General features: G+C 38.3%; 1 protein-coding gene across 1 annotated transcript in view; it reads left to right on the plus strand.

The window, feature by feature from the left end:
* Positions 1-378: 378 nt before the first annotated feature.
* The window catches only part of LOC149560342 (uncharacterized), a 146,664-nt gene continuing 121,326 nt past the window's right edge, over positions 379-25,716 (plus strand). The window contains exon 1 of the mRNA XM_089824638.1: positions 379-941. Coding sequence (XP_089680764.1) covers positions 726-941 — 216 coding nt within the window. The 5' untranslated portion in view covers positions 379-725. The remainder of the gene's footprint in view (positions 942-25,716) is intronic.

Consider the following 25,716-nt stretch of genomic DNA (forward strand, 5'->3'; position numbering starts at 1 on the left):
TGAGGTTACAAGTAGAGCGAGTTTAGTCATGGAAGAAACTTTATAGTTAAGCGCACTCGAGATGAAGTAGTATACGAATGGGTGTCTTTTTGGAAAGTCCTAGTGCTTCACCTTTGTGAATATCGCCTAAATGTAATGAATACTGAGTGTTCTATTCATTCTAATGAAAGATGGGTTTGTGTAAATCACTATTCATAAAATATAGGTCAATAGATTTGACTCAAAAAACTACATAATATCATAAATATTATCTATTTAAAAGCTACAATTTTTAGCTAGCAAAGAAGGTTTAAAGAGGTGATCCTTGTTAAGGCACTTGATAGAAAATCCTTAAACCCTACAAAACCCTATTAACAACGTCTAGCAAAATCTTTACAAATACCATTGAATTTCCGTACTAGGATCGACGATAAAAAAAAACTAGTCCGAGTTCGCGTGTGCATTAATTTTTCTGGACATTGTTCGCGGCAAATTAACTGTGCGAGCGCACTGCTTCGATCTTTTTAAGAAAGTCTTTGCAGAAATACTTACTTCTATCTTTGGTTGAACGCGTGTATTATTTGCTTCAGGTGTTTGAATGGTAATATCAGCTCAATGGGACACCCATTCTTTAGCTCTTACAAGACACGCATTGTTGCAGCGGTGAATGCATCATACTGTAGCTAAAATAGTTGAAAAAAGAAAGAAAAACACAATATAAGGTTGTTGGTTTTTTGGAGGCTGTAATGGCTTTGTCGAAGTTGTGCAAGGCAGGGATTGGTGCAGCAGCAGTTGCTGGTTATGGGTTTTATTCTGCCGAGTATGTTTATGCAGATGGGCCTTTTAATTTTAGTTCTGGAGTCCCGAAGGAAGAAACCCGCTCCAAAGGATTCGATCCCGAGTCGCTCGAGAGAGGAGCAAAGGCTCTCAGAGAAATTAATGGCTCTTCTCACGCCAAAAGAGTGTGTTATTTTTCCCTTAACCACTGATTGTTGCCTTAATAAGTTTTCTATTCTAATGGTGTAAATAAAGCGAATTTTATGATCTCTTTCTCTCTCGTATACAATGGATTTGTGCTGTTATAAGCAGTCATTCTCCTACGTCTTTTCTTTGACGCACAACAAGCACCTCAAGGGATTTTTTTACCAGACATAAGGAGTGCAAAAAATACAGCTAATACATTGACTTCTGCACATTCAACCAAAAGGGCGATGCACTTATGTTGCAAAGCTTCTACCGCGACAAATGGTTTCGAAATCTTCCCCGTCTTAAACGTGTTACTTATTTGAATGAGAAAAAAATCTACAGTTCAAAATGGAAATTTTAAGTTACCATAGAAGACTAGTAACGTACTGGAGAGCTAACCAGAGGTCTTAGTATGCTACTCAGCCTGCGTTTGTAAATTGACAAAAAAAACGTCTCGTCTCTCTGTTTCTTTCAAATTAGGTTGCATGCCCACAGCTCGGAGCGAACAATTATCAATGCGAGGTTTTTAATAGATATTTTTTCTTCGAAGGAGTTTCCTTGCACCTTATTTGTAACAGGCCGAATTTTGATTCACACACTCGCACGGATTATTATTGAACAAGAAATGAATATATACAGCACAAACTGTTAAGACAGTTAGGAGTAAAACTGTAGAACTAAACTACCAAAAACTACCCTCTAGTTAACTAATAATACAATGAGCCTGAAGGATCTTATCATCCCCTCTTGATCTGAAGGGACATCTGTCATGCCAAGCAGCATTCAGAATCATTAAAATTTTACACGTCCAAGTGCTTTGGTAAAGAAATCTGTGATTTGTTCTGTAGTGGAACAGCATATTATGGTAAAATAATGAATTTGTTATTAAATAGAGGTCGTGAATGATCTATATATACAAGATACAAGAGAATGTTTCTATAATGAACAAGAGAGAGGAAATAGAAACATTCTTGTAGAGTGAAAAAGAATGAAAAAGAAAGTTCCCATAATGTACAAAAGGAGTGTATGGAAACATTACAAAAAGAGTGACCATTAGAAAAAGATGGAAAAGAGATTAAATATAAACTATATATTATTGTAATACCCTCCCATAATGGTCAATCTATCTTAAAAAAAAAAAAAACATTTGCATGTTCTCAAAACGCGTAAAAGGCAGTCTTAGGTTGATCAAAGAGGTCTGTATGTTCTGCAATGTTGGCATGTGGCTGAGACCCTTTTTGCTTCCACTAGTCAGAAGCAATGTGAGTCTTGCATTCTGTGGCAATAGTTGCATCGGATTTGCTTCTTTTTGGAGCTATTCGGAGATTGAGTAGATGATTGAGACGGGCCTTTATCCTTATGAAAGGATTGGGCTGAAAACGCTTGTTCAAAGGAGGACGAAAGAGCACTGCTACCAAACTGTAGTTTCCAACGATCCTGCTACAAAAGTTTGTTGCACAAATTTGAGAACTTCGAGTCAACATTAGTTGTAGTAATGTTGAGCATCTCAATACAGTGCTCATAGGATGGTGGTAGACTTTTCAGAGTAATGACCACCATGTCCTCTTCCTCCATTTTATGACAATGGCCTCAAGCTGATCCTTGATGTCAATCTTTAGAAGATGGTCTTGTAAGGACATATGCTCATCCATAATCATGGAGAATAGCCGATTCTTTAGACCACGCTTGAGGTAGCTGATCATTAGTAATTGAAAGCTTAATAAGCATAACTACTTCACAATTACGCTCATCAAAATTCTCTTGAGTAGCAACAACTGTGGTAGGACGAGTCTCGGTATCTAGAACAAGCGCCTCAAGGCGATGGTACTTGAAGATCGTCATCATTCTCTACTTTCAGGTGTTGTAGTTCTTTCCGTTGAAACACTGTTTGCCTTCCAACATAAGACTGGTGAGAGATGCCATTGCACATTTTCTAATGAAAAAGCATGAAAAAAGTGAGATTGCACAAACTTTGTGGCAAATTGATAGAAGACCCAAAAAATTAAAAGGGACACCTAGGTAAGAGCTCAAAAGACCCAGAGAAAATCTATTGTCAGATTTTGATTCCGCTGGCTTGAAAATTGAGGCACAAAAAATGATGCACTTAGGAAAAATAGTGATCGACCTAGTTGAGGTCTGCAAAAACCCAAGAGGAATTTGAGAGAAGTTTTTATAAGTGACTTAGAAAAAGAGAGTTTCAAAAGAAACCCTAGCCGTTTTTAAAAGAACAAAAAGAAGCAGATTTGATTGTTAAAAAATGGTGGAAAACGAAACTACTAGATGAAAATAAGAGAAACAATTTAAAACAACCCTAGACGCTACCTTTTGCAGAAGATGTGCAGAAAAAGTCAGCTTGCAAATGCTCAAAAAGAAGGCCCCAAAATTGTAGAAAGAAAATGGACACCGAATCCCTAGTCTGATTTGGAGGAAAAAAGATTCAAATTTTGAACACACTCGGGCAAATATTTCAAAAATGTTGAACTGATAATTTCAAAAAAGAAATTAAATTTTTTCGAAGAGTCCAGGAATTTGCTTCGATACCATATTATGGTAAAATAATGAATGCGTTATTAAACAAAGATCATGAATATCTATATAAACAAGATACAAGAGAATCTTTCTATAACGAACAGGAGAGAGGAAATGGAAACATTCTTGTTGAGTGAAAAAGAATGAAAAAGAGTTTCCATAACAAATAGAAGGAGTTTATGGAAACATTACAAAAAGAGTGACCATTAGAAAAAGACGGAAGAGAGATTAAATAGAAACTATCTATTATCGTAATACAACAAATGTATGGTTTTGGCCTCAACATGATGTCAAATCAAGTGATATTTGGTGTTGTTGGTTAATGGTTTGTCTCTCCTTAGATTAGGTTTCTCCTTGACTCTTCTATGCCTAATGTGGTGGAGAAACATGCTGTAACCAATAGAGGGCTCAGTGTATTGATTCTATCACTACCCTCTGAATTAAAAGGTACAACTCCCTTATGTGCAAAGATTTGCAATGAATATTGTAGTGTATTGATTCTATCACTACCCTTTGAATTAAAAGGTACAACTCCCTTATGTGCAAAGATTTGCAATGAATATTGTTTATATAGGATCTTACTACTACTACTTCGGGGTATGCTTTTAACCAGAGAGTAGAAGAGGTGTTAACTAGGTTACCTGTAGGCACAAGCAACCTAGGTAGGATGAATGAATTATATAGCTTAAAGCACCCACAACTATGAATACTATAAGTCACTTTCAACACTTCTATTCTAACTTCTATAATGTGTCTACTCCACTACTCTTACATGAATGGCTATGCTACAGGATGCAAACAGTAACAAGAAACTAAGACATTCAAGGATGGTAACACTCAGAGTACCCCACCAAGCCACAGTAACATTTAGATCCCTCAACTTGATCAGTTTACCATTAAACATATTCCATTCCCAGTCACTAGAATGAACATGCAAGCTACTCTAGCAGATGCAATGAAATAGGGGAAATAAAACATAACTGAAAATGAGAATGACACTCAGATCATCCCTACTGCTAACACACAATAACACTCAGATCACTGTAATATTAACAGTTGCATTGACAATTGTCTTTCATTTCCATGCAAAACTAATTTAATGAACAATAGACATTCAAAGCAAATTCAGAGTCTCACTTAGTAGTCTCAGCTACAAGGGTGAATTCACAACAAAAGTTTGTTGATCCTTGTATTCACTTTTGAAATTACATATATGGGCCCTTTTAAGAGTCTGGCTGTTACATTAATCATTACATTTTAGAAGAGGCATAGCCCAAATTAGGATAGGAGTCATCCATTACAAAATTACAGTTGAGGGGAATGCCCAAAGGCTACAAAAAGAAAGAGAGAGAGTGAGAGAAATTTGTTAAACAAGCTGAAGAATTATCATAAGAAGAATGCAACACCTACAATTTTGTTAGTTTTTCTTCTTTGGGGTAACTGACTTGGCTTTATGTACCCTCATAGCATTGAGCACTACTCTGAGCTCTTTGACACCTGGAATGTATACATTGTCAGCTTTGATAACCCAGTAATCATGATCTCTAGTCAGGTCTTCCATTGTGGCAACCTTGGTTTGCAGTTTATCTGATGCTTTCTTCAAGGTACTATCAATTGCAGTCAACTTCAGAATCTTTCTTGATGGTGGAACTGATAGCTTCCTCAACGAAGTTCATAAATTTTGACTTCGTGCACTCGATGTCCACCAATTGTTTGTTTCGAGCCATGTTTGATTCGGTGTGCAGATCCTTTAGGTACATGTAGATCTTCTTCACCGACTCGTACACATTCCTCAGTTCTTGCTCTGACTTCACTAAGCTCTCCTTCTTGAACTCCGCTGATTGCTTCCAATGGTGCAATGGCTCATTTCCCATCCTGAGAATTCCATGATTGATGGCAACATCAATCTTCATGTCAGTGAATTCTTGTAACAGAGGCAACTTCTCTGTTAACTTTTCAGCCTTTGATTACATTGACACTTGGTGGGTGACCACCATCCCTCTCAATTTTTCCGTGTCCAGCAACAAGTTGCCAAGGTTCTTGATCAAGGGAGGACTTCAGACCTTCATATCTTCTATCCGTGCATGACCCACTTGTCCAAAATGTCTCTCTTGCTGGAGCCTGACAAGAAAATTCTTGTTCTCCTTTGTTGTGGGTTCAAACCTGTTCACGGTGGGATAATAGCAAGGGCTCGAGCATAGCTATGATGTAATCAGTGAGCTCTTTATTTGAGGCCTTTGGTGTTGCCTTAGCCAACTTTAGGTCTTCTAACCTATCTTAATACTCACATGGGTGTATTTCCAGATATTCACCATAGTATCATGCTTTGGAGGGCCCATGTCATGAGTCTTTAATTGGAAATCACCTAGGGCTAAGTTTTGAATTTCCCCCTCCTTTTGTGGCTTTGCTATCTCCATCACCATATGACTTGTATTAACATTGCAGCAAGAGCCGCTAGAGTCCTCAACTTTTTTGTCTTCTAGGAAGGGAGTTGTTGCTGCATGACCTGACCAATTAGATTCTTTGGAGGCACACTCTCTTCCAATCTTGTCCTTTTTCTCTCAATTTTATCCTCCAACCAAGACTTGATTGTGAGGACATTCAATGCTAATTGTAGTGTAGAGGCATCAAATAGCTTCCTTGCAAGTGGAAGAGTCTCTCTCTTCTTGCTTGCAAATGGGAAAGAAACAGTTTTAGTCACTGAGTGAGTAGGGGGATTACCTTGATCACCTCCTCCTTGTTGTAGTTGTAGAGTGAACGAGCATGATCATCTCCATCGGGGCCGTCACCTAGTTGGTTCTTCTCCGACTAAATACTCTGTGTCTAAATTGATCACGGGAATCGTGGACGAGTCCTTCCAGACTGATTGCTCCTTTCCCTTCTCCTTTTCTTTCTCTTTATCCTTCTCCGCCTCTGTATCTCAAATATTGCCAATATCCGGCAGAGAGCCTCCTCCACATGTAGGAGAAATTTGTGCATTCTTCTCTTTTGGAGGCTGGTCACCTCCACTCACTGATTGAGAGTGACCCATAAAGGTGGATGTAGTTGCTGCAGTGGTTGAAGTGACCGCAGATGATGTTTGAGCTGCTCCAGAAGCCACACCTGCCGAGGAACTAGTAGCACCAGTTCTCTTTCTTCTTGCTCTCGTCCATTCCAACCACTTTTTAGTCCTTTTTATAATATTGTCCATTAGGATCTCCATCTTGTCAACTGTAGGGCCCCTTCGGTGGAGTAGATACAATAGGTAGTGTCTTTGATCTCATTCTCATATGTGGAGGACCTCATATAAGAGCCATCATCCTCAATGTCATCCACTTTGATATTTACCTTATACAATTTAACTTGCTCAACCGTGAACCTAGACCAAAACTTCTCCCATGTTTGGACTTCAGTATAGCAGTCAGCTCAGTAATCTTCAATGTTAGGCATATGCTTATAACTGGAGCCGAGCTGTAGATTGTTCTTTACATAGTCCACAAGATCAAACTGGGGCCGTATTACCTCATAGTCCTTCATCTTATATTTGCCTTCAAGGGCCTTTATCAAATTCTTGGCATTTGACCTAGATGCACATGAATACGGTCCACCAAAGACTGGGAAAGAGATTCCAGCCTTTCTAACAATTGCACACAAGGTATTGACCTCTAGAATTTGCTTGAATAATTCAATCAACACAATTTTATCCTCAAGATATCTTGGTAATCTCCACGAGAAGCCATCAAATCCAACAATTTTGATGTAGGAGAAGGGCGGAATTAGATGAAGCAACTTCCGAATTAGGTAACCACTGAAATGGCCTCTAGAGAAAATCTCCTCTCTGGGCATCCTTGCAACTCTCTGCACAATCTCGTAGTGAAGGCATCATTCACCTTCATGAACTCTTCATAACTCCTCTCGAGTTGCAAATAAGCTTAGAAATCATACACCTTTGTAGTCTCATCAAAGTCCTCAATGGATGGTAGGCTTGGTCACAAGTGATGCGTTGCCAAAGCATAAATTAGATATGAAGACATGTAGAATTGCTTGAAGGCTTTGGCTGATTCATCTAGCTAGTAAGCTCATCGTAGATGGTATGGGGCCAATCATAATATTGCCCATCCCTACATACTGCCTACACCAAGAAGAAATGGTGCTCGATGAAGTTTAGGACTTCTTCATATCCTTTTAATCTCAACAGCAAGGCCAGAATATCTATGATCTCCCTCTTTAAGCTAGTTCCAAAGAGAGTGTTCAAAACTTTTCTTTTTTTGCTTCTTGGTGGTTGGAACCAGGTCACTATGATGTTTGCTCGTCGCAAGGTCTTCTTGTCATTAAACATAGAGGCGGACGATCCAAAATCTATATCACAATATTCATCTCTGGCTGGGATGCTAAATGCACTTTGCATGATACCTCTGTCAAAAGTGAGAAGGAGAGAGTCATTTGGCATCTTAATTTGCTTTGTCTTTACATTATATCTTGCAATGCACTCTTGGACTAGCTTTGGTGCCTGAACATTCATTGGAAAGCCTACAACCTCTACTAACCCACTTTACTTAAGCTTCTGAGTGATGGGATGAATGGGTTGAGTGTTCAATCTCCTATGCAGATCATGGAGATCATAAATTCTAAAAGGGGTATAAGTATAATCCTTTAATTTGCTCTCAAGACCAGGCAGATGATCATGCATACCAGTTCTAACAGCCATCACTATATATAAATGCACAAAGCAAAAAATAATTCACACCAAAGACGAAATTGTGTCTGTTGCAAAATGTAGGAGTGAAATCACCTACTTTCCAATCTCTTATTGCATTCAAATCTGATTGTTGTGCTTCAAATTTCCCACGTTACACGAGAAGGAGCGGCCCATTAACTTAGAAATGCCCTTTAATGGCATAACAATCAGATTTACCATTAAGACGATAGGTTAACAACTTCCTTTGACGTCATTTGTATGAGATTTACCTTCAATAGGATGTCGTACAATGAGTTTTATAAGATTTACCTTTTAAGCTTTTCCGATTCTCCTTTATTTTTAAGCTTTTGGAGAATCACTACTTGATGGGAGACTCATGCTTTAAGAAAGACTTGAGATTTTGCCTTTGTCAGCATCATGGCATTATATAAGCATCTCTGTTGGAATATTCGCTTCTTATAATTGAGCCACTACCCAAAAGTACACTTTCAATTTCACTTGTCGGAAAGGAAGCGTTCGGGGTGCTCTTTCGGTCGGAGGAGTATTTGCGAAAGTGAAATCCGACAAGGTGCATATTAGGTGGAATTTTGCTAATCCGAATGAGCTTTTAACTTGAAATACCTTTAAGTACCTTGGAAAGGTGAGATCTTCATATATATACTTCATACACTCAATCAAATATGCAGTTTCAGAAAATTGGAGTCGCAGGTGCTCTGGGAGCTGAAGGGCACCAGAAATAGCTTTTTTTTGATAGTGTCACCATTTTGCTTTTTCTTCAACTTTTGAAAGCTTTAGGCCTTGATCTTCTTCGAGTGGTATAATATGGAATCCTTGCAAGCATATTCTTTCCTCTTATCATCCAAAAATGGACTTCTCTTTCCCCTACCAAAAAAGTGGTACACGAGCTGCTTCTCCTGGTAGGAGAACGACGACATAGGTGAAACTCTGACTTGGTGTAAACATTAAGTCTTTTCATCACTTTTGGGCAATCTGGGACTTCCATTGCTTCAAAAATGGCGGTCTTTAATGTTTCCACTCCACATTCCTTCGAAACTTAGCCTCCGGAGGCAACCTTTCTTCATATGTCAGGAACTCATTAGACACACTTCGCTTCTAGTGGAGGAGTAGCTGAACAGGTGAAATTGCAATTTGATGCACACTTGGGCAAATTTTGAGGATCCAAATGAAATGTCGACTTTCTTCTCATCAGGGGAAGATGCGCTACAATAATCCCACCCAACCTAAGACACTAAAGGCTTTGATGTACTTGTTTTGCAAGAATCCCACATGAAGGGTCGGGGGAGAAGTTGGAGCAGTGAATTTTCGAAATCCTGCATAGTGAAGGCAAATAAGATAATCGATGAGACAAAAGCCACCTATGGGCAACCTAGACTTGGACGCTTAGAATTATTTGCACTGACTGGGCTCTAAGCTTGAAGCTTAAAGGGGGATTGAAAGTTTGGCAATAGGTGTTAATATGCTTGGTTCAATCATGAAATCTAGGATTGTTATCGACAAGTAAAGGGGTTGAAGTCATCTGTTTCTCCTTCAAGTTGTCAAGGATGTTCCTAAGCCACACAATTTCTTTGGTGGCTTGAGCTGCGGCTACATATTTTGCTTTAGTTTGTGGAGTCAGCAGAAACTGTTTGTTTCTTCTATCACCAATTGACATTTGTTGATCCAAGAGTCATCAAATAACCAGAAGTAGATACCCCATATTCTTTGTCGCCATCAAAATTGACTGAATAACCAGTGAGATGGAATTCTAAAACTTTTGAATATTTGATACCAAGAGTCTGCGTTCCTTTTAAATATTTTAGCACTTATTGTGCTGCAGTCCAATTCCCTTCACATGGTTAATTCATAAGTCTGGTTAGAATTCCTACTGCAAAGGTAATGTTAGGATGATTAATAGTGAGATAAATCAAGCTTCCAACTAGCTGCTTGTATTTGGTTGGATCTTCGAAAGCATTGCCTTCATTGGAAGAATTATTCAGATTCTGCTCCATTGGAGTGGAAACAAAATTTCAATTATTTGCATAATAACACTCCAATGTACTTCTTTTGAGAAATAAAAATGAACTAACGATTTTGAATGATTTCGATGTCTAAGTAATAATGAAGTAAACCTAAGTCAGTCATATCAAAAAACTTTTTTTAGTTCTCTCTTAATAAATGCTATATAATCATCATTGTTTCCTATGATTAGCTCATCATCAACATATACAACTAGGTATACAACTGATCTGCCAACTTTCTTGACAAATAGAGTAGAATCATCTATATTTAAGTGCAATTTTTCATACCATGGGTGTGGTGCTTTCTTTAAGCCATGCGGATATTTTACCAATTTGCATGCCTTTTGTTCTTGACCTTTGATAGCAAAACCTTTAGGCTGCACCATATAGTTATCTTCTTTGAAATCTCCATTCAAGAAGGTTGTCTTAACATTCATATGATGTATATTCCATCCTTTTTGGGCTGCTAAAGAAAACAATGTTTGAATAGTGTCCCACTTTGCTCTAGGAGCAAAAGTTTCTATGTAGTCAACACCTTCTTTCTGGGCATATCCTTTTGCTACAAGTCTTTCTTTGTGTTTGTCAAGTGAGCCATCGGCTTTATATTTGTTCCTATATACCCACTTGCAGCCAATATGTTCCAATTGGTGGGTTTGTTGGTTCCTGTTGATGTCAGTTTTTATACCACATAACATATTAGCAATTGAATATCTGATATGGAGTATCAAACACACAATTCCTCTCTTGAAAAGTTAATACTCATGGGACATGAGAATAACTCCAATGTTCCTTACACTTGTGAATACTAACTCAGTATATCAATGTGATTTGTTGGTAATCACGTAGGCGGCCTTACGCTGTTTGTTCGAGGACAATCTGGACTTTGGTGGAATGATGGTGATGGTGATTCGATGTGAATGCTAGATGATGTTGATGGAGAAAGTGATGGTGATGGAGGGTGAATGTTCTTATGACGGGTGTCTTTCTAACTCTCTTCTTCAAGATTCTAACTCCTAAACTACTTGCTATTCTACTCCTGCTCCTATGAATGGAAGATTAGCAAATGGACGGGGATCAAATCTAATAAAAGTTAACTAGCGGCTCCACCTCCATGGATGCAATGATTCAAAGGAAAGTGAACTAGTTTACCACACAAGGCTTCCCAACAAGCCGCTAGGATGCTAGTGGCCTAGTATTGATCCCTATCAAACATCTACTAATGCTATCATGTAACTATCCATCTACTTTACTCTTTACTTAACAACTTGAAATGCAATCCACTTTAACAACTTGAAAAGAGATTTTACTCAAACTATTTGGAAGTAGAAAATGCAACAATACCAAAAGCTCTTAATCACCATGCAAGTCACAACAATGAGAAAGAAAAGCGATTTTTGGCATTATCTTTGCAACAATTTTCTTCGACCATTACAAATGAGAGCAAATGACCTTATATGGAGGCCAAAATGTACAACCGACGGTAGAGATAAAGAGGCAAAACTGACGATCCAGATTGAATCCTAGAAACCCTAATTAGGGTTGCCACCCCATCAGCCAATGAGAAGATGCCACCATGTCAATGGACTAATGAAAAAAGTGGAAAAGTAGCAACCAATGAGAAGACACCAAAATGGTGGCCAATCAGAATTAGACACTTGTCCTACCCTAGAAGAAAGAGAAATTGCCACTTGGTCTTACATCAAATGATCTTCTAATGTAAATCTCCCTTTTTCTTTCATTCGTTTAGCTAAGGCAATGAACTGAGCTAGCCTTTTGTTGACTTCTTCCATGGGTGGGCAAGGTGTATGCTTTATCTTGAGCTCAGCCAATTTCATCATGCTATTTGCTGCTTGTAGTGTCTTCTCGTGGTCCTTCTCATACTCTTTTGCAAATCCGATAAAGGCATTGAGGGAGGAAAGGGTGCCCAAATGTTTCTTCTTGATAGCAACCTTTCCTAACTCATCCAATCTTGATCCAAGTCTTGTCTCATTAATGTCCTCTTCTCTGATGTCTTCAAAATCAAGTGCCACCCCAACGTCGCTCATCATGGTTGAAATAGAAGTGTCGATGCTTGGGCTATGCTGTGCAATTGCATTTTGTATCTCCTCGAGTGTTCTTAATCTGGTAGTCAAGGCAACAAACCAAGACTCAACCGTACTCAATCCTCTTTCATCAACTAACTTGGCCCTTTCCAAATATGTCTTTGGTAGCCCAATGAATGCCTGTAGCATGGGAATAGCTTAATCCTTGACTGGAAGGAAATCCTTCCACTCCTCTTCAAATATTCTGAATTTGTTTCTAACAATCACTAATGACTGTGTTGTGAGGTCTTCACACCATCACACCAAAATTTTTTGGGACCCCCTTTTTTAGTTGCTTTGGCGAATTTCTGGATTGTCCAACAATTTTTCGATTTTTCGAGATTTTTGAGCCTTGGACACCTTTAGGCCAGTGGGAGAGACTTAGCTTATTTTCACCTAGTTCCGCTTGATTTTCTAGAGCAACCAATTTCATCCTTGGGCCAAACAATTTTAAAGAGCAATATTTGGCAGGATAAAATTGTAAATTTGTACTTGGACGTTTTCTTTTGAAAGTCTAGATATAATTGTGAAAATTTGAATAATCTTTCAAAAGAGAAAATTTTGTTAGACTTAGTTTTGGAAAATCTTCAATTTTGCTTTGGTGAAAATTTTAATTTTGTAGAAATTAGGGTAAATTGCAAAAAATGATTTTTGGCTCTAGAAGCAATTTTATTTTATTTTTGTCAAAAAATTTCTAATTGGCATAGCAAAATTGATTTGGAGAAAAATTACAAAATTTGGCTTTAATAGATTAAAAATGCCTTGAAAACTTTTTGCCTTTAATGAAATTGGTAATTTAATATTGAAAAATGGCTTTTGGTTAGCCAAAATCCAATTTTAATGACGTATTAATTACTAAATCCTCATTAAATGGAAATATCCAACATCTCCAAGGCACCATTTAATTTCTTTTTGCAATTTAGAACTAATTGGCAATTTTAAAAGGCAATTTTCATTATGGCAAAATTAATATCTAGCTAAGTATTTAATTGTGGGCCATAATTTTGCATTAATTATTGTTTTTCTTGCTCCCAGGGTCCAAGTCGGCCAGCTTGGAGGGAGTTAGAAAGTTGGGTATAAGAGGAGGCCTTTCTCCCATTTCCTCCTCACTTCTCACTTCTCCTTCTCAAGGTGTTGGCGATTTTACAAGAGTAGATCTACACTCTTCTTGCTTGGCGAAATTTGTGGAAGGCGAATTTTGTGGAAGGCCGAAATTTGTGGGGGCCGAATTTTGTGGGAGCTGAATTTTGTGGAGGGCGAATTTTGTGGGAGCCAAAATTTGTGGAAGATAAAATTTTGATTTTTGCAAGAAGCTGCAATTTTTGGCCCTACGTTGGTGATTTTATTTGGAGGTGAATGACATGATAAATTTCTGATTTGCAAGTGGATTTGAAGTTCTTGAGGTCTAGTCCTAATTCCGAAAAGTCATTGTACGATTATTGATTAAGGTGAATTTTAATCATTTAGAGTTGAAAGGGGTCCTTAAGCTGACATCCTTCTTTTGTTCTAGTCTAAGGATTGCTTCCCTTGGTTCTACTTGCCTTCTGGTCCACCACTCTACCATCCCATAATAGGGCGACGAGTATGGAGGATGTTAGTGCAAGTAAGAATCCCAAGCAGACAAACACTAAGAAAGACAAAGAGGATATGATGCCCAAAACACCCTTCTTCTCGAAAATGAAGAGAATAACTGACACCAATATCGGTACAATGGACATGATATCGATGAAAGAAAGATTAAAAGAAGGACAATCCCCTTTGGCAAAGAAGATATACAGAAGCGGAATTGTACATGCAGCAACTTTTCCTCCTACATTGCCGTGTCCGGAATTGATTATGGAATGTGCATCCAGATTTGATTTAAACAGTAAATCCATCATTTTTGATGAAGGGAAGAGGGTGTTGGCCAACATCGGCGAACAAGCAATCGAAGAAACATTCAACATTCCCCAGTACAAAGGCATGACGGTTGCGATGATGGATTAGGTAGCCAAATCATTTCAAGATAACCAAGAGGCCTATTTCACACATCTAAAGCAGAATTGGATTCACGAGGGACAGAAAGGTGTTAGCAGATCATCAAGGTTCACAAGGGTGGATTTCAAACCAGAATATGGCGATCTCGTTGTTCTTCTCAGTCAGATCATGGGCCTAGCTCAAGGGACGCAATTTGAAAACTGGATGTACTTCTTCATTGATGAGATTGAAAAGGGGAAAAAAAGATTTGATTGGGCTAAGATCATAAGCGAGAACTTAGAATTGCAACTCAGAACCGTACAAAACCAAAGGCAATTCTACATGGGCTCCTATTTGTTCTACCTAATTGCTAGATTGTACAAGAGTCCAGGACTTAAGGTCTTAGGAGAAGTTGGTAGTGGGCCAGGGCAATATTTGGTACATGAATGCTATCCGCAGCTCCATTTGCATAACAACAAGGATTACAAGATATTTTGTGATGCCTTCGCCATGAAGATAGTAAGGGTATTACAAGGGACTGGCAGTAAGGGTATTACAAGGGACACCTGCTAAGAGACTTTCACCGGAAGCAGAAGCAAGAATTAGGAAGTATGGGAGTTGGTTCATCCAATTTCCGCAATTTACATGCATTAGAGTGGCAGGAAGTACAGTTTGTCCCAAGAGGCTTCCAAGGTACCCACCCGACAAGGTAGTTTTAATGGAATTGGCTAGGCAACTTGAGCACTATGATAGAATAATGAGAAACGAAGGAAAAACAGACGTTACATTCTCAATCATAATTGGCAATGATAGTTGCCCAAATCAGGCCTCTTTTGAAGCTGCAGAAAAGGAATTGGAATGGTATCATTTAGGATGGTACAGAGCAAGGCAAGGATTTGATCCTAATGTTCTTATCAAGGTATCTCATGGAAATGAATTCAAGCATGTTCCCACCATAGAAGACTTTTGGGCCAACGCCAAAGATGACTTTCATGTGAGAAAGCTAGTTTTCTCGAGGCTATCGGTGAACATGATGAGGGCTATCAGATGGAGAGGCTTTGATATTCCGAATCAACTGGAGGATGATGGAAATGTGCTAAGAGAAGATTATGATACAGTAGAAGGAACAGAGTTGAATCTAGTGGATTGGGATGATCATCAGGATCCTTCCTTGGAAGCAGTCACAAGGGCAGTAGATTTACATACTGAGTCGTGGTATAACGAAAGACTAAGGAAGTTGCAAAGGATCCCCCTTACCTATGAGATGATGAGGCCAAAGGAGAGACAAACATAATCGGTTGGATAGAGGAATGAAGTAGCCGGCAACAGGAAACAATCAGAGGCGGCAAGAAGAAATTTTTGGAGGTAGAGAAGGGCAAAGAACATCCAGAACCTCCAGCCAAGAGACAACACGCAACGCCATCAAGAGAGTATAATTGAGGCTAGAAGCCAAGAGGTCAATTCAAGTGATAAAGGGTTCGCGGTAGAGGTGAGCTTTGATTCGGAATCAAGTGGCTATAGTGAGAGCACCGAGTACTCCTCTCTCTCGAAGAACCAACAAGGAATTGATATGGCAGAAACTAATAGAGAAGAAGATGGGCCAATCGACATTGAGGCAACAAGTCAGGCACCCAAGGCCATTGGTGATGCTATGTTAGTCGAACCAAATCCAAATTTAGGGAGATGCATTGCACCACTGTGGTTAAGACAAATGCTTATGTTGAGAGGCGAGGTGGTAACTGCCCACACAATTGAAGACATCCAAGGGTTAATGGAAAAGGGTGATAGCGAGAACCAAAAACAAATGGCAAAAATGGTGGCAAGGGTAATCAGGAGCGACAGTGATGGTCACCGAAAGGTTTAGATTGCTATTCCAACAGTCAACAAGGCAGTGGATGAGATCACGACCCAGGAATATGAGATAGTGGAACATAACTTGGGAAGGAATACAAATGATATGGAGTGTGAGGAGGTCCAGGAAGGTATAGCATCAATCAAAGAAAGGTTGAGGAAGGCAAATGAAAGAATAGTAAAGTTGGAGGCTGACAACAAATATTGGAAAGATTGCCAGCCCATCCAACAACTGCACCAGGCAACCCTTCCTCAAGATAGTGGGAGCAATTCAGAAGAGATATCAGATTAGCTACATGAAGTCAGGGATTGGATCCATGATACAATCCAAAATGGGCGAAATTTCTTGCCTTCCTTCATCTCGACATTCCCATCATTAGTGGTTGTTAGAGACAAGTTCAGATTATTTGAAGAGGAGTGGAAAGATTTCCTTCCCATCAAAGATTTGGCTATTCCTAGGCTACAGGTGTTCATTGGGCTACCAGAGGCATATGTGTAAAGGGCCAGGTTGGTTGATGAGAGAGGATTGAGTACAGTGGAATCTTGGTTTGTTGCATTGACTACCAGATTTAGAACACTTGAAGAAATACATAATGAGATTGCATGGCACAGCCCAAGCGTCGACACTTCTATTTCAACCATGATGAGCGACATTGGGGTGGCACTTGATTTTGAGGATATCAGAGAAGAGGATGTCAATGAGACAGATTTTGGATCGAGGTTGGATGAGTTGGGAAAGGTTGCTATCAAGAAAAAGCATTTGGGCACCCTTTCCTCCCTCAGTGTTTTTATTGGATTTGCGAAAGAATATGAGAAGGATCACGAAAAGATACTACAAATAGCAAGCAGCATGGTGAAGTTAGCGGAACTCAGGGCGAAGCACACACCTTGTCCTCCTATGGAAGAAGTTAACGAAAGGCTAGCTATGTTCATTGCCTTAGCTAAGAAAATGAAAGAAAAGGGAAGAGTTATATTAGAAGATCATTTGATGTAAGCCCAAGTGGCAATTTCTCTTTCTTCTAGAATAGGAGAAGTGTCTATTTTTGATTGGCCACCATTTTGGTGCCTTCTCATTGGTCGCCACTTTTTGCACTTTTTTCATTAGTCATTGATGAGGTGGCATTTTCTCATTGGCCGATGCAGTGGCAACCCTAATTAGGGTTTTTAAGATCCAATCTGGATCGTTGATCTTGTTTTGATCTCCACCGTCCGTTGTATTTTTGGCCCCTATATAAGGCCATTTGCTCTCATTTGTAAAGTGTTGGAGAAATTGTTGCAAAGATAATACCAAAATTGCTCTCTTTTTCATTGTTGAGACTTGCATGGTGATTAAGAACATTGGGTATTATTGCATGTGTTCTACTTCCACATAGTTAGATTTCCTTTCAAGTTGTTGAAGCAAATTTCATTTCAAGTTGTTTAAGCAAGAGTAAAGTAGATGGATAGTTGTATGGTAAATGTTGGGAAGCATTGGTAAATGTTTGATAGGGATCAATACTAGACCACTAGCATCCTAGTGGCTGGTTGGGAAGCTTTGTGTGGCAAACTAGTTTATTATTCCTTCGAATCATTGCACCTGTGGAAGTGAGGCCGCTGGTCAGCTCTCATTAGGTTCGATCCTCGTCCATTTGCTAACCTTCCATTCATAGGAGTAGGAGTAGAATAGTGAGTAGCTGGATAGTCGAAGTTTAGAAAGAGAAGTTAGAGAAGTCAAATATCAGTGCACACCTCCATTCACCTTCCACCACCATCACTTTCGCATCGACATCATCCTTGGCAGACACCTCCTCCATCATCACCATCATCAACATTATTTGCCCCTGCACATTTCACAAATCGAATCACCATCACCTTCATCCCACCAAAGTCTAAGTCATCCTCAACAATTTGCGTAAGGCCGCCTACGTGATTACCAGCGAATCACATCGATAAAACTGAGTGAGTATCAATTGGTGTAAGGAACATTGGAGTTATACTCATGTCTCATGAGCATTAACTTTTCAAGAGAGGAGTTGCATGTTTGATATCCCATATTGAATATTCAAATCCTAATATGTTATGTAAGTGATACAAAAACTCACATCAACAGACCTTAATGTCGAGATGAAGGAAGGCAAGAAATTTTGCCCGTCTTGGATTGTACATGGGTCCAATACTTGACTTCATGTAGCTGAGTCGATATCTGTTTTGAGGAAGAGCTGCCTGGTGCAACTGTTGGATAGGCTGGCAGTCTCTCCAATATTTGTTCTTGGTCTCCAACTTTATGATCCTTTCATTTGCCTTCCTCAACCTTTCTCTGATTGAAGCTATACCTTCCTGGATCTCCTCACATTCCATATCATCCGTGTTTCTTCCCAAATTATGTTGCACTATCTCATATTCTTGGGCCGCAATCTCATCCAATGCCTTGTTGACTGTTGGTATGGCAATTTGAACATTTCGGTGACCATCATTGTAGCTCCTGATTACCTTTGCCATTGTTTTTGCCATTTGTTTTTGGTTCTCGTTATCACCCTTTTCTATTAATCCTTGGATGTCTTCCATTGTTTGGGGAGTTACTACCTCGCCTCTTGGCATAAGCATTTGCCTTAACCATAGTGGTGCGGTGCATCTCCCGAAATCCGGATTTGATTTGACTAACAAAGCATCACCAACGGCCTTGGGTGCCTGACTCATTTCCTCAATATCAATCGGCTCATCTTCTTCTTCATTAGTAACTGCCATGTCATCTCCACGTTGGTTTTTTGAGAGAGGAGAGTACTCGGTGCTATTACTGTAACCACTTGACTTTGAATCAGAGCTCACTTCTACCATGGTCCTTTGTTCACTTGTGTTATCTTCTTAGCCTCTAGCCTCAATTATACTTTCCCTTGGCAGTGTTGCGTGCTGTCTCTTTGTTGGAGGTTCCTAATGTTCTTTGCTTTTTTCGACCTCCAAAGCTCTCTTCTTGCTCCTAACTGTTTCTTGTTGCCGGCTACTTCCTTTACCCTTCTGTCCGACTGATTCCGTTTGACCCTCTTTTGGCTTCATCTTCTCATAAGTAAGGGGTATCCTTTGACTTTGTAGTTTCCTTAACTTTTCACTATACCACGACTCGGTATGCAAATCTACTATCCTTGTGACTGCTTCCAAGGAAGGATCCTGATGATCATCCCAATCTAGTGGATTCAACTTTGTTCTTTCTACTGTATAAAAATCTTCTCTCAACACATCTCCATTATCTTCCAGTTGATCGGGAATATCAAGGTGTCTCCATTTGATATCTCTCATCATGTTCATCGACAACCTTGAGAAAGCTAGCTTTCTCAAATGAAAGTCATCCTTGGCATTGACCCAAAAGTCTTCTATAGTGGGAACATATTTAAATGCATTTCGGTGAGATACCTTGATAAGACCATTAGGATCAAATCCTTGCCTTGCTCTGTACCATCCCAGATGATACCATTCCAATTCCTTCTCTACAGCTGCAAAGGTGACACAATTGGGGCAACTATCATTGCCAATTCTGAATGAGAAGGTAATCCCTGTCATACCCTCGAGTTTCATTATTCTGTTATAATGCTCAAGTTGCCTGGCCAATTCCATCAAAACTACCTTGTCGGGTGGGTATCTTGGAAGCCAATTGGGACAAACTGTGCTTCCTCCTACTCTAATGTAGGTGAATTGCAGAAATTGAATGAACCAACTCTCATATTTCTTTATCTTTGCTTCTGCTTCCGATGAGAGTCTCTTAGGAGGTGTCCCTTGCAATACCCTTACTGTAAACATTTTGTAATCTTTGTTGTTGTGCAAATGAAGCTGCGGATAGCATTCATGCACGAAATATTGCCTCGGTCCATTGCCAACTTCTCCTAAGGCCTTAAGTCCCGAACTTTTATACAATCTAGCAATTTAAAACAGATAGGATCCCATGTAGAATTGCTTTTGGTTTTATACAGTTTTAAGTTGCAACTCTAGATTCTCACTTATGATCCTAGCCCAATCAAATCTTCTTTTTTCTTTTTTAATTTCATCAATAAAGAAGTACATTCAATTTTTGAATTGCATACCTTGAGCTAGGCCCATGATCCGGTTGAGGAGCACAATGAGATTGCCCTATTCTGATTTGAAATCTACCATTGTGAGCCTCGATGATCTGGTTGCTCCTTTCTTTCCCTCGTGTAGCCAATCCTGTTTTAGATGTGTGAAATAAGCTTCTTGGTTATCCTGAAATGATTTGGCTGCTTGATCCATCATCACCACTGTCATGCTCTTGTATTGGGGAATGTTAAATGCTTCTTCGATTGCCTACCTGCCAATGTTGGCCAACACCCTCTTCCCTTCATCTAAAATGATGGATTTACTGATAAGATCAAACCTGGATGCGCACTCCATAACCAATTCTAGACAAGGCAAGGTAGGAGGAAAAGCTACTGCGTGTACAATCCCACTTCTGTATATCTTCTTTGCCATGGGGGATTGTCCTTCCTTTAGTTTGTCCTTTATCTGTATCATATTTACTATATTGACATTGGTATCAATTATTTGCCTCATTTTCGAGAAGAAAGTTGTTTTGGGCATCATATCCTCTTTGTCTTTCTTAGTATTTGTTCCCTTAGGGTTCTTGCTTGGACTAACATCTACCATCCTAAACACTTATTTCTGCCCCTTCGTTCTAAGTGATATGGACTACCGTTATCGATTTCCAACCTTCTTTTTATCAATTGATTCTACACTTATTTCTGCCTCACCGAGTCCTATCACTACACTTATCAATCTTCAATCTTCAACCTAGGGGCGAGACTACCACTTATTTCTGCCTCGCCGTTACCTTAGGATGGATTACACTTATATTTTCCAACTTTAACCTAGGGTGGTCTAGCTTATTTCTGCTCCTTCAAATGTCCTATCATGGATTCTACCCTTATTAATCTCCAGTCTTTAACCTAGGTTGGGATGATGAAGTGGTGGATGATGAATGCAAGAAGAATCAAGTGAAACAAAACTATACAAGAGCAAAAGAGAGAAATCCGCTTAAGGACCCCTTTCAACTCTAAATGAATTGAACTTACCTTTACCAATGGCCGGGTCTTCTTTTGGAATTTAGAATCAGATCTAAGAATTTCAAATCCCTTGCAAATCTTGATACCCTAGCTAAAAAAATCAGAATTTGGCCCACTTGAAATTGTCCATGCATGTGTTACAAATCAGACTTTATCCCTTGTTTTCCTCTTCAACCAAAAATCATCCAACCTGGGAGAAATCGCAGCCTCTAGAAGAACAACAGACCCTCTAGAAAATGTAAGATCAAACTTAAATAATAACAAATTTGCCTTTCAACTTTGCAATTCTGAAAATGTTCTCCTTTATCAAAATAAATTGCCAAGAATTGGAAGTCTGATTTTCTCTAGAAAAAATCGCCAAGCATAGGAATTTTGCCCTTAACATGGAAAATCGCCAATATAGAGTGCAGATCTGCCCCACAAAGAAAATTGTCAAGCATGGGAGATCTCTATCATGAAGAAAATCGCCAAAAATAATGCCAATCTGCCCTTTCTAAAACCGTCCAAACACAAGGAAATCTGCTTCAAGTCAAAATTGCCTAACACCATGAAGAGGAGGAATGAGGAGTGAGGAGATAAGGGGAAAGGGCTTCCTCTTATACCCCATTCACTTGCCCTCCTTCGCTGGTCGACTGGGACCCTGGGAGCAAAAAAAAATATTAATTAGAACACAAATTTGGCCCATAATTAAATGCTTAGCCAAAAATTAATTTTGCCAAGATGAAATTTATATTTTTAAATTGCCGGTTAGACCAAGATTGCAAAAAAAAAAAAATAAAGCCTTGTAGACGTTAAATGTTTCCATTTAATGATGATTTAGTAATTAATATATCATTAAAAATCAGATTTTGGCTGGCCAAAATTGATTTTTTCAATTTTAAATTACTAATTTTAAAAAATATTTTAAAATCTTCAAGTCAAATTTAATCCATTTAAAGACAATTTTTGCAATTTAATCCAAATCAATTTTCCTATGCAATTTTAATTTTTTTGACAAAAATAAATCATTTCTCTAGAGTCTAAAATCAATTTTCTTATTTGATTTCATCATCACAAAATTTATTTTTTCACCGAAAAAATTCAAAATTTTCCAAAAAACTTAAATTTAACAAAATTTCATTTTTTGAAAATTATTCAAATTTATACAATTATATCTAAATTTTCAAATAAATCGTCTAAGTACAAAATTTACAATTTTATCTTGTCAAGTGTTGTTCTTTGAAATTTGTTCGGCCTAAGGATGAAATTGGTCGTTTTAGAATATCAATTTGAAACTGGGTGAAAATAAATCTAACCCTCTCCCTTTTGGCTTGAAGGTGTCCAAGACTCAAAATTTTCAATGATAGAAATTTTTTTGGACAACTTCCAAAATTATTGCCAAGGCGATCGAGAAAAAGGGGGTCCCCAAAATTTTGGGGCGATGGTGTGAAAACCTCACAACAGTTCCCAAAATTGCAGATTGGAATCCTATGAGCCTTGCTCGCTTGATGTTGCGATATCCAACCGGTAATGACCGACTTGACGGGACTGATCAATGTGATCCAAATCCCTTGCGCTTCTGGCTCTGCAAAACCAAGGCGGGTATACTTGATCCTGGACAAAACACTTAAGCCCAAGATGCTTATAGCAGCTCAATTAGAATGCAAATATAATTAAAGCTTCCAAAATGGCAAGAAGTATAGAAAACTTTAAGTTTGCAAATTATAAATTAAGAATAATATATGAATGTTTTTAAATAAGAAGTACAGATAAATGCAACAAATGAATATATTAATTCTTCAAAGGAAAGATATGAAATAATTGCTAGTGTATGGATTGCAAATTATGAATAATACAAAGACTAGTGTCGAAGGTCGATAGAGTCAATATTATAAGTTTAAAACATACAACTTTATAAAATTTGACGCACATCCAACATAAACAATTTAGTAATCAAGATGCAATCAAGATGCAATAGATCAAATATATGGACACAATTTTAAAATAGTCTAGAATGTACTTTAACACTTGTGGTTGGGAGACAAACCAGATTTATATTTGGAAACAATTAAATATTTCTCAATATCTATGATGTTCGATTTTAAAATGCTGTAATTGATCCTGTCCACTTATCTATCATATAAATTATTTATAGAATTAAAATAATAATTATAAAGGACGAAACTGTATAATATTTTAACTCTAAGGCTTCATGCAAATAAAATAAACTAAATATTTCTTATTGATCATGCCGGAAATAAAATTGCACTGGAGACACTCCTTATGGATGATCCATCCAATACAATTTGACTCCAGAATCACATATGAATATATTCAACAATCCACAATCCACGGGCTTAGTTCAAAACTTCATTTCTACCAATGAAAGAATAAAATATATCATAGAGCATATATGACCTGGGTACGTAAAAATTTGTATATGATAATGAACTATATCAATTGTTTTTTACATCTTGTCTTTATAAGAAGCCAAAAGGCGTCGGTTACTTTTCCAAGCACCACACCCTTTTGTAACAAATAACCAAACGTATAGCTTCATAATGTAATTTTGATTTAATAAAATAGACAGTTTCGTAACTTTGATGAACTATAATCCTCCACTTCAATTTTATGTTTGTCTTTCCTTCTTCTCAAGGCTTCTTTTGCTTGAGAGCTAAGGGTGTATTTGTCTGTACACAGGTTATCCTTTTCCAACGTACCATGGACCTGCGTCAAACACAAAATACCGTTAGATATAAATCATTTAAAAAAACGTTCACTTAAAAATTATGAAAACGGGTCATGGCTTCTATTGATTGGAGGATGATTCTTTGATGGCATTCAAGAATTGCCAAATTCAAACCAACATGCATAGTCGGGAATGATCTTTAAGTCGATTCCTGCATGCGTATTTCTTAGACCCGTCTGGGCTGATTATTTCGCGGATACATCTTGTATTTGATATTGGAATTTTGACGTCTTCAATAATAATATCCTTCAGTGCGGTTTGCAAAAGACGTCCTCTTATACGCTTGTGCGTGAATCCACTCAAACTCATCATTTGGCATCACATACGAATATTACACTTATCACATCACATACTTGGGTGTGACCTCTCTGTTAATTTGAGAAGTAACATACACTCCGTCAATCTAGAAATATATGGTTTTCTGATTGCTCTGTTATACCAAGCATCAATCCTGTCTAGCGTGTGTGAGTTTGATCATATGATTGCCTTTTAAATCTGTCCGGGCTTAATATATTGGCATTCAAACTCCTAATCCCATATATAAATGTCTCAGACACCTTCAGGCTTCACTAATGGACGAACAAAGACTGTGCCACGGAAACCACCTTCAGCTTTCAATCACGTCTCCTCCCACAATGACAAGTTCTTGACATGTCTCAATACATCAAGAATGTCTCGGTATTTTTGATTGAAAACTATTATTTCATCCTTATATTAAAAACTATCAATAGGCACTGGTTCAACCTAATCCTTAAGGTGTTGGTGCATACTAATGCCTAGTGAAATGGCTTTCTCAGGAATAACTGATCTGTTTGGTGGACCTTACAATAGATTAAACAAAACTTGATGATATGTCTGCAATGACATTGATGAAGCTGCTGCAATACCATTATCTGTGCTCACAGTCCATCTCTTATGTGCAGTCTCAATTTGTCCAGGACAGTGATATCTGTACTACATTCACAACAATCTGCCATCACTGCCATCACCTTCCCATTCTCAGTTTGTGACTATAAATCTGGAATATCTGCATGGCCAGATTGTTGTAATTTTCAGCAAGACCTCTGAAGTTAATTCCAATATGTTCCAAATATGCTTGCTTTCTGAACATGGCAGTCCTCTGCAATTTAATGATTCCAGACTTTGCTGCTAAAAAAACTAGGACTCTAGTGCATATGACTGAGATTATATGCAGGCCAGAGATGCATCTATGTTCAGTATCAGAGCAAGCCGATACAGCCACGTGTGTGAATTTTTGGAAAAGGAGCAGAACAAAATCTGGCATAAAACAGGACTTCTGTTTAAATCAATATTTTCCTCTGAAACCTGTCTGGAGATTCAAGGCAGTGCTGCTTCTAATCTGTTGCGTAGTCCTAATGATTTGGAGCCTGCTATATATGTCCTCTGTCGACTTCTCTTCACTGGAGGAACTCACAGTTGCATATGTGTACTCCCATTTATATCAGTATCATATCAAGTTCTGCATATGAATGTAAATCCCTAAAACCACTTGTATTCTAGGCTTCCATATTCAATTTATACAGATCTGGTTCTGATTGATCAAACTGTAGTATTTGATCATTATCTTGTGCAAATGAAAACCCCTATCCCACAAAAATTGATCAAAGATCCACAGCAGAATGAAAAAGTGATACTCAAAATGGAAGTCCTGATTTAATAAATCAGGGTTCCATCAGGGTCCACTAACCTCCAAGTTCCATTTTTTATGAGAGCGTAATACTCTCTTTGCATTGCAATTCTCTATGTATGTAGCTTCTGTTTCTTGAAAGGAAGAAGGTTCATCGACAACAGAAAAGTTCAATTCACAATCATAATAATTATGGGAATTGTTACTTGAATGAGAAATCACTTCCCCTGCATTTTCTTC

Source organism: Cupressus sempervirens, chromosome 4, assembly GCF_028749045.1.
Source record: "Cupressus sempervirens isolate cs-2001-9-10 chromosome 4, ASM2874904v1, whole genome shotgun sequence".
Lineage (NCBI taxonomy): Eukaryota > Viridiplantae > Streptophyta > Pinopsida > Cupressales > Cupressaceae > Cupressus > Cupressus sempervirens.